The 15,863-nt window shown below is 42.6% G+C and overlaps 1 protein-coding gene across 4 annotated transcripts in view; it reads right to left on the reverse strand.

Moving 5' to 3' along the window:
* Positions 1–15,863, reverse strand: part of LOC140731478 (arf-GAP with SH3 domain, ANK repeat and PH domain-containing protein 1-like) — a 424,608-nt gene that overhangs the window by 366,706 nt on the left and 42,039 nt on the right. For all 4 annotated transcript variants that reach the window (XM_073052979.1, XM_073052971.1, XM_073052959.1 and 1 more), the window contains exon 3: positions 4,703–4,829. In XM_073052979.1, the coding sequence (XP_072909080.1) occupies positions 4,703–4,829 (127 nt within the window). The remainder of the gene's footprint in view (positions 1–4,702; positions 4,830–15,863) is intronic.

Here is a 15,863-nt window from a genome sequence, read left to right on the forward strand (position 1 = left end):
TTTACCAGTGATGGACTGGGCCGTATCCACAAAATTTTGTAGGATTTCCCATTAAAGGTCATTGGTGTTTCCATACCAGGCCGTGGTGCAGCCAGTCAATACACTCCCATCACACATATATAGAAGCTTGTCAAAGTTTTAGATGTCCTACCAAATCTCCATAAAATCTTAAGTAGAAGCACTGCCATGCTTTCTTCACAATTGCACTTACATGCTGGGCTCTGGCCAGGCCCTCCAAAATCATAACACCTAGGAATTTAAAGTTATTAACCCTCTCCACCTCTGATCCTCTGATGAGGACTGGCTCATGGATCTCTGGTTTCCTTCTCCTGAAGTCTATAACCAGCTCCTTGCTGACTGAGTGACAGGTTGTTGTTATATCACTACTCAGTCAGATTTTCAAACTCCCTTCTATATACTGTTCATCACCACCTTTGATTCGGCCTACGCAAGTGGTGTCATCAGCAAATCTGAATATGGCATTGGAGTTGTCACACAGTCATAGGTGTAAAGCGAGTAAGCAGGGAACTAAGCACACAGCCTTGTGGTGTACCTGTGCTGATAGAGAACATAGATGTTGTTACCAATCCAAACTGACTGGGATCTGCAAGTGAATAAATCCAGGATCCAACTGCACAAGAGGCACTGAGACCAAGGTCTTGAAACTTATTGATTAGTTTTGAGGGGTGATGGTATTGAATACTGAGCTGTAGTCAATAAAGAGCATCCTGATGTACACATCTTTGCTGTCTAGAAGTTCCAGGGTTGAGTGAAGAGTCAATGATGGCATCTGCTGTGGACATGTTACTCCAGTAGGCAGGAGTTAATATGTTTCATCATCAACCCCTCAAAGCACTTCATTACTGAGGCAGGTCACTCACTATGCTCCTCTTGAGCACCAGTATAATTGAAGCCTGCTTGAAGCAGGTGGATACTGCACACTGCTGATGCAAGAGATTACAGATCTCAGTGAACACACCAGCCAGTTGATCAGCACAGGTCTTTAGTAGATGGCCAGGTACCCCACCTGGAACAGATCCCAATTATTTCCAAATTGGAAAAAAAATTGTGCATCTACCAACATTTTGAATAATGAATTCAGGACCCCTACAATCCTCAATGTGAAGAGGTTTTACACTCATTTCCCATTTAATCCTTTACAAAAACTATTTTAACCCATGGCCTCTCTCCAAAATGAAATGGTCTCTTTTTTTAAAAAAATCCTCTCAATTTTATAGAGTTCTATTATTTTTTTTTCATTAGCTTCCCCAGTTTCAAAGAGTACTAGACAATGGGGTGACCTGTTGGGGCACCCTTTGAGAAAAGGGTAGTGCAGTCTGATGTGAACAGAAGGAACATTAAATTTTCCTTAAAAAACATTATGCCTCTCGTTGTCATTCTGGAGATGTGCAGTCCTTTCATCCACTGTCTCTTCATCTCTTCTGCTGTTTGTTGTTTGTCTCTGGTCCTGGAGATGTGCATTTCTCAGCTCCTTTGTCTCTTCCTCTCTCCTCCTCCTATGTCAGTTGTTGTCATTTTGGAGATGTGCATGCCACTCCTCCTCTGTCTCTTTTTCTCTCATCTTTTTTTGTCCTGACTCTTTGATCCTGGAGTCGTGCAGCCCTGACCTCATCCGATTCTTGTTCTCTCCCTCGCCTTGCCGCTTTCCGACAATGTTTGGCGTCATCTCTCGACCATAATGTCCCCCTTCTGTTTCCACATGGCATAATTAGGCTGACCATATTTTTTTTTACCCCTAATGCTGGATAGAAGATACAAAGCAGTAACACCAAAGCCTCCAGGATGCTGATTATTCTTGATGATGTGGTTGGCGCTCTCCTAAATGGACGCGATATAGTCACCGCTGTCCTTTGACTGTAGCAAAGGGTTTGATGGGTGTCATTCCAATGAAGTACATCATTCCAATAAGATTTAATTATCTCTTATTGATGGGTAGCAGTTGGATCTGTCCCAATCCTGCACATGCTGATGGTGATTAGCAGAATGTGACCACTCGAAATAGAGCTGCCCTGCCCTTTTCCTCTGGTTGGTGTTGCTGCTGTGAGCATCATGAGTCACCTCTGAGGTTGGCCATGCACATGTGTCGTGGTGTTACGTCGCAGTTTCCATCATGGCTGACATCGGTGCTTGGGTGAAAGCAGGGCTGTTGATCTTGGCGAGTGAGCAATTTTATATGAATATATAACCCTGAACTTTACCTGCATTCTATAAGTTAGCGCATTTTAAGTCGATTTAGCCAAAAATAGTGCTGCTGTAATGCGCTGTTTGCGCTAATTGGAGGTCACAAACAGAGCATGAGAGTTTTAGTAGTGTAAAGATAACATCAAGTCTATCCAATCTTGCCTCAGTAAAAAATTCTCCAGTTTTGGTAACAGTCTCAAATATCCATCGTCTTCTCTCCAGTGCAAACATGTCTTTACTGATAAGGTGGTGATGAGAATCTATGCAATACTTGAAGCTGCAAACTAACTGGTGTTGCACACAGTTATATCACTCTGCTACCTTCTGTAGAAAACCATGGCAATACTTTCTTAACCACAAAAGACTTGTGCTACAATCTTTCAGCATCTGCAAACATACAGTGCAGTGGTAACGTTTTTTCTCCACACTTCTCAGTACCCTTATTGTGTTGCAGTACCTCCCTAAAACCATTTCAGCTATGGATTGAATTTCAGTTGTTACCTTTCATCTACTCTTTCTGGCCAGTTAGTTCAGCAGAAAAGTAAAACTAAACCAAACTGACTACATCAAGCATCCTCTTCAATGACCTTCCTTATTACCCATTATTGCAAGAAATCATAGTCCAGCCCAAATACAACAATGCATTTTAATAGATCAAAAATATAACACAAAATGTAAGCATTACAATTTCTAAAAACATGATATTAACATACCTACAAATTGATCAATTGAAAATACTATGAAAACATTTAAGTTCAATATTAACAACACTGTCAGTGTAGCCACCAAGCACACAATCCAAATGTAATGAAACTGCACATTTTTCATCTTGTCATTGCATTCCCTGCCAACAATCTTTGTCCTAGCTAAATTAAGTGCTGAATACCTCCCCTCTCGCTGTGTAAACCTCTTTTCCCTAATAAGGGAGAGAGAGAGAGAGCCTGTGGTATGTCAAATTACCAGGTGAACAAGTAGTCTTTGGGGTACTGCAAGTCTGTGTCTTTATTGATGCTTTACTGCATGCTTGAGTGCTCGGTGGGGGGTGCTGATGCTTTTTTTTTGCTGGTGGGGGAGGGGGAGCTGGAGGGGAAGGAGGGGGGCTTTGGGGTCCTAACATTTAACTGTCATTCATTCTTTAGGGCACTCCTCTGTTTTTATGAGTGGTTGCGAAGAAATAAGAATTTCAGGATGTATGTTACATACATTTCTCTGATATTAAATGTACCTTTGAATGGGGTTACCTTTTCCCAAATGAGGGGGGGTTAAAAAATCACAGAAGTAAACTATGTACATTCAACATGCAGTTCAAAAACAGGAGAGGCCACAAAGCCTCTGAAGCTAGCTCTCATATTTCTCAATAAAGGATGCTGCTTACAATAGACATTCTGATTTTGCTTCTAGAAAATACAATCTTAAAAAAGGATGTATGAAAAATAAATTTCAAATGCCACAACGTTCAAAGCAAACCAAGAAACGAACTGAGTGAGCAACGGGATTACATTACTACGTCGTTGCCACCCGAATTCCACACCAATATTCCATGACGTTATCCAAAAAAGCAACAAGAAAAATCACAATGATTAAGACTTCATAATTCTCATCAGTCAAAATGCAATTCTGGCAACAATGCATCAAGTATTACATATGAATGAAGAAACGAGGAACTAAAAAGATAGGAAATACAATTTTGGAAATTGGAAATGCATAACAGTGACAGAACATCCATTTAAATTTAATATGCAAGAATTAAGCAATCTGGAAAGATCGACGATACCATGAACATTGGAATAATAAAATTCACCGCAACATACACAAAGTCAGGCAGCATCTATGGAAATGAATCAACGGTGAACGTTTCGGGCCGAAACCCTTATCATCCAGTATTTTGTATGTATTTATTGCTCTAGATTCTCAGCATCTGCAGAATCTCGTGTGTTAATAATAAAATTCACTAGTGCTCATTAATCAACACAAACACTGTGGTACAATTCTAACTTGCATAAGCGCTGCCAAAAGTGGCGTGGGTGGTGGTGGAATATACTGTAAATCTTTTGCTGACACATGCACACAAAAGAAATATTAAAATAAGGGGAGAATGGCATGGGTGCCAAGTTCCGCTGCATGCGCATTCACCTAGAACTGAGTGCAATAATGCAATTCCCAATAACAACAACAAAGGTAAACATGGTTCAAATTGAATAAGATGCAGGATGAGCAGCCAGCCCCATCACTGACTGCAAACAGCTCGCCCCCAAGCACCTGAATTATGCAAGCGGCAAATACGCAGACTTCACTGGAAACAGTAAGGGAGGAACACACACGCACGCACGGCAACGTGCCGGAAGACAGCCAGAGGGATGCAGCACAGCTAGACAGAAGGCTGTCTTTTTCCCAGGCCACTTCTTCCTCCTTCCTTCCTTCCTCCCTTCCCGTGCCAACCTTTCGCCGCCGCCGCCGCCGCCCCCTCCCCCTCGGCTCGGCTCGGCTGCACCACCCTTACCTCCTCGAGCAGAGACGCCGTGTTCCTGCAGTTGAGCAGCTTGGTGGTGAAGCTGGACGTGGTAGGCGAGTTGTAGTCCTCGGTCGTCTCGGCGATGAACTCCGACACCGATATTTGATCGGGCATCCTTAACAGCAGAGAGGAGAGGGAAGGGCGGGCGAAGCGGTGAGGACAGCAGAGGGTCCAGGTGGTGGTGATGATGGTGTGGGAGGGGACGGGGGAGAAAAGGGAGGGGTGATAATGAAGAAGAAACGAAACGGGAGCAGATTAATCACAAACGCCCGCACCGACGCCACAGCAGCAAGACGACTTTTTTCCGCCGCGCTGCCCCGCGGACGCGCGACCTACGTCTCCTTCCAGACCCGCAGTCTGTGTGTTACGCACGCACGCACGCACGCCCTCCCTCCCGCCCCGCGCCTTGCGCGCGCTCGCTTCCACGCCACGCCCCGCCCCGGCCCGGTCGCGCGCTCGCTTCCACTCCGCTCCCCGCGACCGAACGCGCCCGAAGTAAGCGGGTCACGTGTGCCTCCTCGCCGTCAGAGACGGGGGGGGGGTCACACTGCGCACGCGCCGAATAGAGTGCCATCAATGCCTCCTTCTGCTTGGTTGTCCTGTCTGTTATGCGTTTAATATTTCAATAATTATTGAGTATTGTTTGAGTAGCATTCTTTGTTGTTTACATAATGTACTGCGGGTTACCTGTAAAAGAACGTAAACGCCGCCACGTGATACGTGCGCGCCTCACTCAAAGGCATTCGGCCGCACATCTCTTCACTTAGTTTTATGTTTTCGAATTACAAAACATAACAGTGACGATGAGGTAATTTTTAAAACAAACCTGAGACATTCAAGTTTTTAAAAAAGCGTACAGGTGTTGGAACCAACTTGGAAAGTATACTGGACCAAGGAAGGACCATGCTGCTCAGAGGAAGTGTGAAAGCGAGGACAGTTGTGGTCAAGTTTTTCTCAGCAACATATCTGAGAAATCTTCTGATATGTTAATCAGTCCGTTACTTGCAAAATGTAGTGGTGTTTTCAGGTGGAAGAGAGTTCATGAAATTTCACGCATTTGTCTTTTGTGAGCATAAAGAACCAGAATCTACTCTGTATGCACTGTTATTGCATCAACTTCAAGTGGGAGACAAAAAGCTGCTTGTAAAAGTAGATGCAAAGACCAAAGCCCAGCTAGATGAATGAAAGGCCAAAAAGAAAGGAGTCATTGGGAGTTATGAAAACAGGATTTGTCGAATGATGTTGTGGATGAGAAAACCAAGAGGAGAGCTCATTGTAAAGGGAGTAATAAAAGGACTAATAACTTAGGTAAACTAAATGCACCTTCCCGAGATCAAGAAGAAGAAGAAAGGAAATCAAATGAGAGAGGAGGGTGACATGAAAGGATAAACTAAACTTAATTTCTCATGACATTAGCAAACTCAAAGATAATCAGAAGAAACAAAACATAACACTTTCTTTGTTGAGGATTTCCACCACTCTGCAGAGGTAAATTTGTCTGCCAATGGCCATATTCTTTACCATGCAACTGTACCCTAAAGGAATGAGGGTAAAAGCACAAAAAGAAATTACGTCTGAGTATTCAGTTTGGCAGAGCTTCGAACAGATTACAGAATTGAAAGTTCAGCTTAAAGAGTGATGTGAGGAAAAGGTCTTCAGTTTATGTGGAACCAGCGTGGGGAATGTATGGATGAGTTTTGGCCGAATCATGCTGGAACCAGCATCCTAGCAATTCTGAAAAAACAAGGGCTGTAGCAATGAAATTAATCCAAGTAATGTCAGGGAAGGTTCAGGTGGAATCTCCAGGGGTTTTTAAATTTAAAATGATCTCACAGCTTTAGGATGAGAGGGGAAAGTTTAAAGGAGATGTGAGGGGTACTTTTTTTACACACAGAAAACAAAAGAAGCTTGAAACATAATGCTGGAGGAGGTGATGGTAACAGAGTTTAAGAGAAGTTTAGACAGACACATGGGCATACAGGAAATAGGGGGATAGCAACCATCTGCAGGCTGATAGACATGTTTAGCCAGAGGGCCTGTTTCTGTGCTCTGCTGTTCTATGTTATAAAGGTCAAGATATTGCTTATAAGTATCTGGGTAATGCTAACCAAGACTATGATAGAAAGGTACAGTGCAAACAATAAGGATGCAGCAAGTGACAAGAGAAAATTTGCAGTTGCTGGGAATCCAAGCAACATGCACAAAAACTCAGCAGGCCAGGCAGCATCTATGGAAAAGAGTATGGCTGAGGTTTCAGGTCATGACCCTTCGTCAGGACTGGAGGAGAAAAAGATGAGGAGTCAGAGTGGGGGCAGGGGAGGAAGAAACACAAGCTGATGGGTGAATCCAGGAGGGTTTGAAGGGTGAAGTGAAGAGCTGGGAAGGTCCCAATGGATTTGAAAGCCACAAATGTACCATCAGAATTCCAGAAAAGAATGAGAGTGAGGAAAGAGGGAAAAATACAGGAAGTGATAGAGTGGGGAGAGTGAAAGTTAAAAGAGGGGAGAGAGGAAGAAATAGAGGAGAGCAAAGAGCAGGTCAATAGAGAGAAGGAGAGGGGAATGGCAGACTTGTTAGACCAACATCTGGTATTAAGTAAATCCTGGAATCTATTGAGGAAATGTTATCAAGATACTTGCAAACAATATGATTAGGCAGCATCAAGGGTTTTATGAGGGAAATACAATACAATTGACAAATACAATAGGATCTTTTGAGGATTTTAACTATCAAGATATGCAATGGAGAATCATTTTATTTGGAATTCCAAAGGGCATCTGAAATGGATTCCAAGACAATTACTGAACAAAGTAAGGATTTAGACATAGACATGGTTTGAGGCTATAATAGAGTCTGCCCATGAAGAGAGGCGGCATGATCGCAAAGCAGTTAACGTAATGCATTACAGCGCCAGCCTGAGTTCAATTCTGCCTCTGAGGAATTTGTATGTTCTTCCCATGACCACATAGATTTCCTCTGGGTGCTCCAGTTTTCTCTCTCATTCTAAAGACCTACGAGTTGGTAGGTTAATTGGTCACATGGATGCAATGGGTGGCTCAGGCTCGTTTGGTCAGCAGGGCCTGTTACTGTGCTGTACCTCTAAATGAAAAATAAATAAGGAAGAGTGGATAACCGACTGAAAAGACAGAGTATGGATAATCTAGTCAGGTTGAAACTGTAACTGGTAGGGCACCACAGAGATAAATAAGTAAATAAATAAAGGCTCACCTGTTTATAATACAGGGAAACAACTGTATTGATGTTAAGGGTGAAACAGTAAGATTATAAAGGGGTATAGTGGACAAAACATACCTCCCTTTTTCCTCTTTTCTCACACATTCCCCTCTCTTCCCTCCCAGAGCCTTACTCCTCTCACCATTCCCTGCCCCTTTTCCTCTTTTAGTTCCTGTCCCTCTTCTTGTCTAATGTTATATGCACACCATCCTATCAGAGGCAATGGTCTGTGCAGGTGGACAACTTGATGTCAGCTGAAACACTGAAACCATAGTTGCTCCTGAATCACTAAGGGCATTCCACTTAATCAGCCAGATAGTGGAATGGTATAGAAACACCAATGCCCAAGAACGGAAAAGCCAACTGTTACGTACATGCAACGGTTTAAATGAACCACCAGCAGACCACGCCTGCAGTCTGGTTTTGATGTTAAAACCACCATTTATTAGTAACTACTTAATATAGTAACTTAATCCAGGTAAATCAAAAGTTAGCACTGTTGTGTGGTGTGTGTGTAAATATAATTCCCAAACTCGTTTAAGTTCAGCTGGCAAGGTTTAAGGTCTTACGATGATACTGTAAGAAAGTTCAGTTCAATGCACGGAGTTGGTGAGGGGGAGACAGGTGTCTGTAAGCCAAAGTGGAATCCACAATAGGAGAAGAACAAATAAACAGGTACCGTTGGTCTTCGGTCGTCGGACTCCAAATCTACTCTCGAGTTGGCCAAGCGTAGCTTATCACAAAGGGTACCGTCTTCAAGGGAAAACTACCACCCAGGCAAGGATAAACACACCTGAAGATCACTGGCAGCCAATAGAAAAAAACCTTTATTCTCTTTCTTTGCCTCTTTCTAGTCAGCCAATTTTCTATCCATGTTAGTAGCTTTCCTGTATACCATGGGCTCTTATCTTGTTAAGCAGTCTCATGTGAGGCACCGTCTTCCAGGTCAACAACATTCACTGACTCACCTTTGTCTATCCTCAAAGAAATTCTAACAGATTGGTCAGGCCAGTTTTCCACTTAGGGAAGACATGCTGACATTGGCCTGATTTATTGTGTGCCTCTAAGTACCCCAAAACCTCATCCTTAATAATGGACTCCCAACATCTTTCCAACCACAGTCAAGCTAACTGACCTATAATTTCCTTTCTTCTGCCTCGCACACTTCTTAAAAAGTGGAGTGACATTTGCTATTTTCTAGTGCTCCAGAATCATTCCAGAATCTAGTGATTCTTGAAAAATCATTACTAATGCCTCCACAATCTCTTCAGCCACCTCTTTCAGAACCCTGGGGTGTAAACCATCTGGTCCAAGTGACTTATCTCCCTTCAGCTTCCCAAGCACCTTCTCCTTAGTAATAGTAACTAGACACATTTCTGCCTCCTGACACTCTCAGACTTCAGGCATTCTGCTGGAGTCTTTAGCAGTGAAGACTGACATGGAGTACTTATAAAGTTCACTATTTCTTTGTCCTCCATTACTACCTCTCCAGAGTCATTTTCCAGTGGTCAGATATCCACTCTTGCCTTTCTTTTATTCTTTATACATCTGAAAATACATATGGCATCCTCTTTATCTTATTGGGTAGCTTACCTTCATGTTTTATATTTTGTCAAGCTCAGTTCCTAAATTCTCACCACGTCAATATTTTAATATACACTCAGTGTACCTCATAAAGTAGTCACTGCATGTACGTTGACGATCTTCTGCTGCCGTACCCTATCCACTGCATGGTTTGACGTGCTCAGCATTCAGAGACACTCTTCTGTCAGCTTGAACCAGTCTGGCCATCCTTCTCTGACCTCTCTCATTAATGATAGATTTATGCCCAGGGAATGCCACTCATGGATGCTTTTCACTTTTCAAACCATTCTCTATAAATTACAGAGACTGTTGTACTGTACATAAAAGTTAGAAGAGGTCAGACTCTCCCAGTGTAGAGTGCCCTCCTGCTTCAAATTATCCACCATTGTCCTTGTACCAAAAAAGACCAAGGTAACATGCCTGAATGACTGATGTCCTGCTGCACTCACCCCAATAATAAGCAAATGCTTTGAGAGGCTGGTCAAGGACTGCATCTGCAGCATGCTACCACCCACACTGGACCCCTACAATTCACCTACCGACATAACTGATTAACAGACAACATAATAGCCACGGCTCTACATACCGTCATTACACATCTGGAGAAGAAGGATGTTTATGTGAGAATACTGTATTGTTCTTGGACTACAGTTCAGCATTCAACACCATAATTCCCTCCAGGCTTGACAAGAAGCTCAGAGACCTCAGCCTTCACCCTGCCTTGTGTAGCTGGATCCTGGACTTCCTGTCAGATCGCCAGCAGGTGGTAAGAGTGGGCTCCCTCACCTCCAACCCTCTGACTCTCAACACAGGAGCCCCTCAGGGCTGTGTACTAAGTCCCCTCCTTTACTCCCTGTATACCCATGACTGTATCGTCACCCACAGCTCCAATTTGCTAATTAAATTTGCCAATGACACTACATTGTTTGGCCTAATCTCAAACAATAACGAGGTGGCCTACAGGGAAGAAGTCATCTCTCTGACACAGTGGTGTCAAGAAAGCAACCACTCCCTCAATGTCACAAAAACAAAGGAGCTGGTTGTGGATTACAGGAGGAATGGAGATGGGCTAATCCCAATTGACATCAATGGATCTGGGGTTGAGAGGGTAAACAGCTTCGTTCCTCAGTATCCACATCACGGAGGACCTCACGTGGTCTGTACACACCAGCCGTGTGGTGAAAAAGGCACAACAGCGCCTATTTCACCTCAGATGACTGAGGAAGTTTGGTATGGGCCCCCAAATCCTAAGAACTTTCTACAGGGGCACAATTGAGAGCATCCTGACTGGCTGCATCACTGCCTGGTATGGGAACTATATCGCAGGACACTGCAGAGAATGGTGTGGACAGCCCAGCGTATCTGTAGTTGTGAACTTCCCGTGATTCAGCATATTTACAAAGACGTGTGTAAAAAGGGCCCATAGGATCATTGGGGACCCGAGTCACCGCAACCGCAATCTATTCCAGTGGCTACCATCTGGGAAACAAGTACCGCAGCATAAAAACCAGGACCAAAAGGCTCTGGGACAGCTTCTCCCACCAGGCCATCAGACTGATTAACTCTCGCTGATTGGAGTGTATTTCTATGTTACATGACTGTTCTATTTATTATAAATTACAGGTCGACCTTCTATAATCTGGCACCGTTGGGACCTGAGGAGTGTTGGATTAGTTAAAATGCCGAATTAACGAAGGATCACATTAAGCAATAGCTAACTCCCTTATCATAGCTTTAAAATATCATGTAAATCAGTACAAGTTAGATACTAATGAAACAGAAATATTAAATGAGTAGCAAGTGAAATTTTAATAAAGTAATATACCTTACAGGCACAGGTAAAATAAAGGGTACAGGTAAATGTACAGGAATTAACTTACACAGAACAGTTGAGCACTTCCACTTCTAAAGTGAGGTGTTTAATATACCTTCAGGCAAAGTTACATGTCTGCAAGTGTGGGGTTGTCAGGATCATCAAAATCTTCATCTTGCAAAATGAGTGAAGCATCAGGAACTGGTGCTGAAACTGGCAAAACGGTTTCTTCAAAAACTGTTGATGTTGGTGGTAGCACATCTGGGTGAGCAGAAGCAGAAGTTGGAGAAAGGAGGTCTTCTATACGCCATATTTCACACGACCGCCAAGCGGCCAGAGATTCGGCACTGGGCTCTTCCCTCTTCACTCACAGTTACTGAGGGAATCCTCGTTAGTTTCTTTTCCTCCATTTAGTAATATGCTTAAATTCAGCGGGTTGCCACACCTGATCTGAGGTCGTAGGCAGAAGGGAACAGAGTGCCGGCCGGGTGACGCCGGAGGGCAGTGCATGACTGCTGGCAGGCGGGCGAGAAGGCGGACCGACCCAGTGTACGCCAGCTTCCCCGCCGCTGGTGGGTGAGACAGGCAGGTGCCAGGTGGCCGTGCCTCACGCAATTGATATTAATAAATGCAAGAAAACGAGCAGGAATCGCCTGCCTGTGCTTATACATACTTTATTGTCACCAAACCATTGATACTAGAGCATACAATCATCACAGTGATATTTGTTTCTGCGTTTCGCACTCCCTGAAGTACAAATCGAAGAGTACATATAACAAAATTTAAATTATAAATCATAATTAGAAAAATAGAAAAGGGAAAATAAGGTAGTGCAAGTCAGGTACAGATATTTGGAAGGTACGGCCCAGATCCGCGTCAGGATCCGTTCAGCAGTCTTATCACAGTTGGAAAGAAGCTGTTCCCAAATCTGGCCGTACGAATCTTCATACTCCTGAACCTTCTCCCGGAGGGAAGTGGGACAAAAAATGTGTTGGCTGGGTGGGTCTTGTCCTTCATTATTCTGGCAGCACTGCTCCGACAGCATGTGGTATAAAGTGAGTCCAAGGATGGAAGATTGGTTTGTATGATGTGCTGGGCTATGTTCACGATCTTCTGCAGCTTCTTCCGGTCTTGGACAGGACAACTTCCATACCAGGTTGTGATGCACCCTAGAAGAATGCTTTCTATGGTGCATCTATAAAAATTAGTGAGGGTTTTAGAGGACAGGCCAAATTTCTTCAGCTTTCTCAGGAAGTAAAGGTGCTGGTGGGCCTTCTTGGCAGTGGACTCTGCTTGGTTAGACCAAGTCAGGTCATTTGTGATATTCACCCCAAGGAACTTAAAGCTTTTGACCTGTTCCACCTGCGCACCACCAATGTAGATGGGGTTGTGCGGTCCACTACTCCTTCTGAAGTCAACAACCAATTCCTTCGTCTTGTTGACGTTGAGGGACAGGTTATTGTCTTCGCACCATGCCACCAGGTTCTTAATTTCCTCTCTGTACTCAGACTCATCATTACCCAAGATAAGGCCTACAATTGTGGTGTCATCAGCAAACTTGTGTATTGAGTTTGATGGAAACTTGGCTACATAATCATGGGGGTACAGTGAGTACAGAAGGGGGCTGAGTACGCAGCCTTGTGGGGCACTGGTGCTCAGAGTGATTGTAGAGGAGAGCTTGTCCCCTATTTTTACAGCCTGGGTCCTGTCTGTGAGGAAGTTGAAGATCCAGCTGCAGATCTGAGTGCTAAGACCCAGGTTCTGGACGGAGCTTAGGAATCAGTTTATTTGGAATTATGGTATTAAAGGCAGAGCTGTAGTCGATGAAAAGGAGCCTTACATATGTGTCTTTATTCTCCAGGTGTTCTAAGGAGGAATGTAGTGCGAGAGAGATGGCATCTGCCATTGACCTGTTGCTCTGGTAGGCGAATTGCAAAGTGTCGAGGTTGACTGGCAGGTTATGGTTGATATGTGCCATAACCAATCGCTCGAAGCACTTCATAGCAATTGATATCAGAGCAACAGGTCGATAGTCATTCAGGCATGCCACCTTGCTTTTCTTCAGCACCGGGATTATCATTGCCTTCTTAAAACACGAGGGTATCTTAGACTGAGGCAGGGAGCAGTTGAAGATGTCAGCAAACACTCCAGCTAGCCCGCTTGCACAGGCCATGAGAACCCGTCCTGGGACGCCATCTGGGCCCGTCACCTTCCTTGGATTTATCTATGGGAAGGCTCTTCTAACGCCTTCCTTGGTGACGATGAATCTTGATGCCACCAGGTCCAGTTCATCCAGAGGGGGCGGAACACTCCTTTTCTGTTCGGATCTTGCATAGAATACACTAAGTTTGTCAGGAAGAGAAGCGCTACAGTTACTGATATTCCCAGCCTTTTCTTTGCACCCAGTGATCTCATTTAGACCCTGCCATAGTCTACTGGCATCCCTCTGATTAGCCTGGGCTTCCAACTTGTCTCGATATTGCCTCTTGGCGTCCTTAATGGCTTTCCGGAGTTCACGCCTGGATTCCATGTAGCAACTGGTATCTCTGGACCTAAAAGCCGCAGCTCTAGCCTTCAAAAGGGACTGGACCTCATAATTACAAGAGTGCGCCAACACGTGAACAGATCTAGAACAACCAAAACAATGCGCAGCAGATTGGTATGGTGGCAAATTTGAAATTTGAAACAACAGTTATACGGAAAATTTGAAATCAGTACCAGATTATCAAGGGAACCAGATTACAGGTAGTCGGATTAGTGAAGGTTGACTGTACTATGATTGCAGATTGCACATTTAGATGGAGACATAACGGAAAGATTATTACTCCTCATGTATGTGAAGGATGAAAGAAATAAAGTCAATTCAATTCAGTTTCTGAGCTACTCTGTCTGGCAACAAAAATCATTCCATGGTCAAAGTCACTTAGATCACATATCTTCCCCATTCTGATGTCTGGTTTGAACAACAGTTGAACCTTCTGACCATGTCTGCAATATTCTATGCACTGAGTTGTTTCCACTTGATTGGCTGATTGGATATTTGCATTAACGAGCTTGTGTATATTTATACCTAATAAAGTGGACACAATAATTTCAAGTCATAGTTTTGGAACTATTTGCTATATTTTTGAACCAACCCCTACTGAATAATGATCAAACTAATGAAAATATCAGGAAAATAAAAATAAAATATTCTTCAGGTTTTCATCAGTTAATAAGGTAATTTTTTGCGTACATTCTCCTTATCTCTGTTTACTCTCCAAATAATTGTTCCTTGTCAGTCTTTTTCCTTCTTTCGTGTCCATTTTTTCCTCTTTAGTGTCTATTCTTCTCTTACATAGGCATGCACATAGATTTGTTTTTGTTATATCTCGCCTCATTTCTTTTTTGATATGCAATTCCAAAGTTCGTAGCTAAGAATCAGTGAAGATATTGTGAAACAGGATTAATAGTTTATGACTGATTCTGGGTCTACCATCCATCAATACTGGGCTGAAACCTCACACGAAGTCCCAGTGCACTTCATTTATTGGTATAATTAAACAGAAACTCTGCTTAGTTTAAAATAGTTGGCCATGTAAGACACAGCCCATATAAAAAAATCTCTAAACTGATTGTCTTGAATTGCACAACATATAAAATCTGCAAAAAATTTTGAGATGCTTTAATTATTGGAATTTCAAAATAAGTATTTGATAAATGGATCAGTATTTTTTGCCAGTTGCTTTTTCACTTTGAATATTTAGCAATGATTTACTTCTTAATATTTCCATTGTCATTAGGGAAATTTCTCCAAGAGTATCAAGGAAGGATTGGTTCATTTTTGTAATTTGGTGTTTCAGTTTCATGTAACAACAGCTTGTTTTGTCCTGAAGTAGACTACATAAAAGTAGGGATTTTAATTATAGCATTTTGTTGCACATCGCATTATTTACCATTGTGCTTTCACATAATTTGAATGCATTTAATTGTGTATAATGCATTTAATATATTGGTTATATTAAATATTTATGCGGTAACAGAATATTAGAATTTTAATCAAAAACAGACATGCCCAGCATGAAGTTTTTTTGAATAATGTCTTATTCAATAGGTTAGTGGAACATTACTATAATCTAATATGTCTGACATTTGGGATTTTGCATACAGGGCACAATACATATTACAAGGAAGAACTCTTCCTCTGCGCTTTCAGTGAGGCTTTACCTACAAAGGTGGCTGGCATGGTTTTATTCAAACTAAAATTTCACTAACTAAAGTAATTTTGTTGTGTAGTTTGAAAGTTAAATGGATGAAATGTAATGGTAGTTATACTAGATTATCTCGACTGAGACAGCCAATAATTATTATTAGTAATGCACTCAAGCATTTGAGGATTAATTATGAATCTTCAAACAACACTTTTTCCAAAAATGCTACTAATAAATTATTATTATCACTGATGTATGTTGCGAATTTCTGTGTTTTATGCAATATATAAAAAAACTGAAAGTTACCATAGGAAATATCCAATGTATA

Source organism: Hemitrygon akajei, chromosome 1 (assembly GCF_048418815.1).
Source record: "Hemitrygon akajei chromosome 1, sHemAka1.3, whole genome shotgun sequence".
NCBI classification, from domain to species: domain Eukaryota; kingdom Metazoa; phylum Chordata; class Chondrichthyes; order Myliobatiformes; family Dasyatidae; genus Hemitrygon; species Hemitrygon akajei.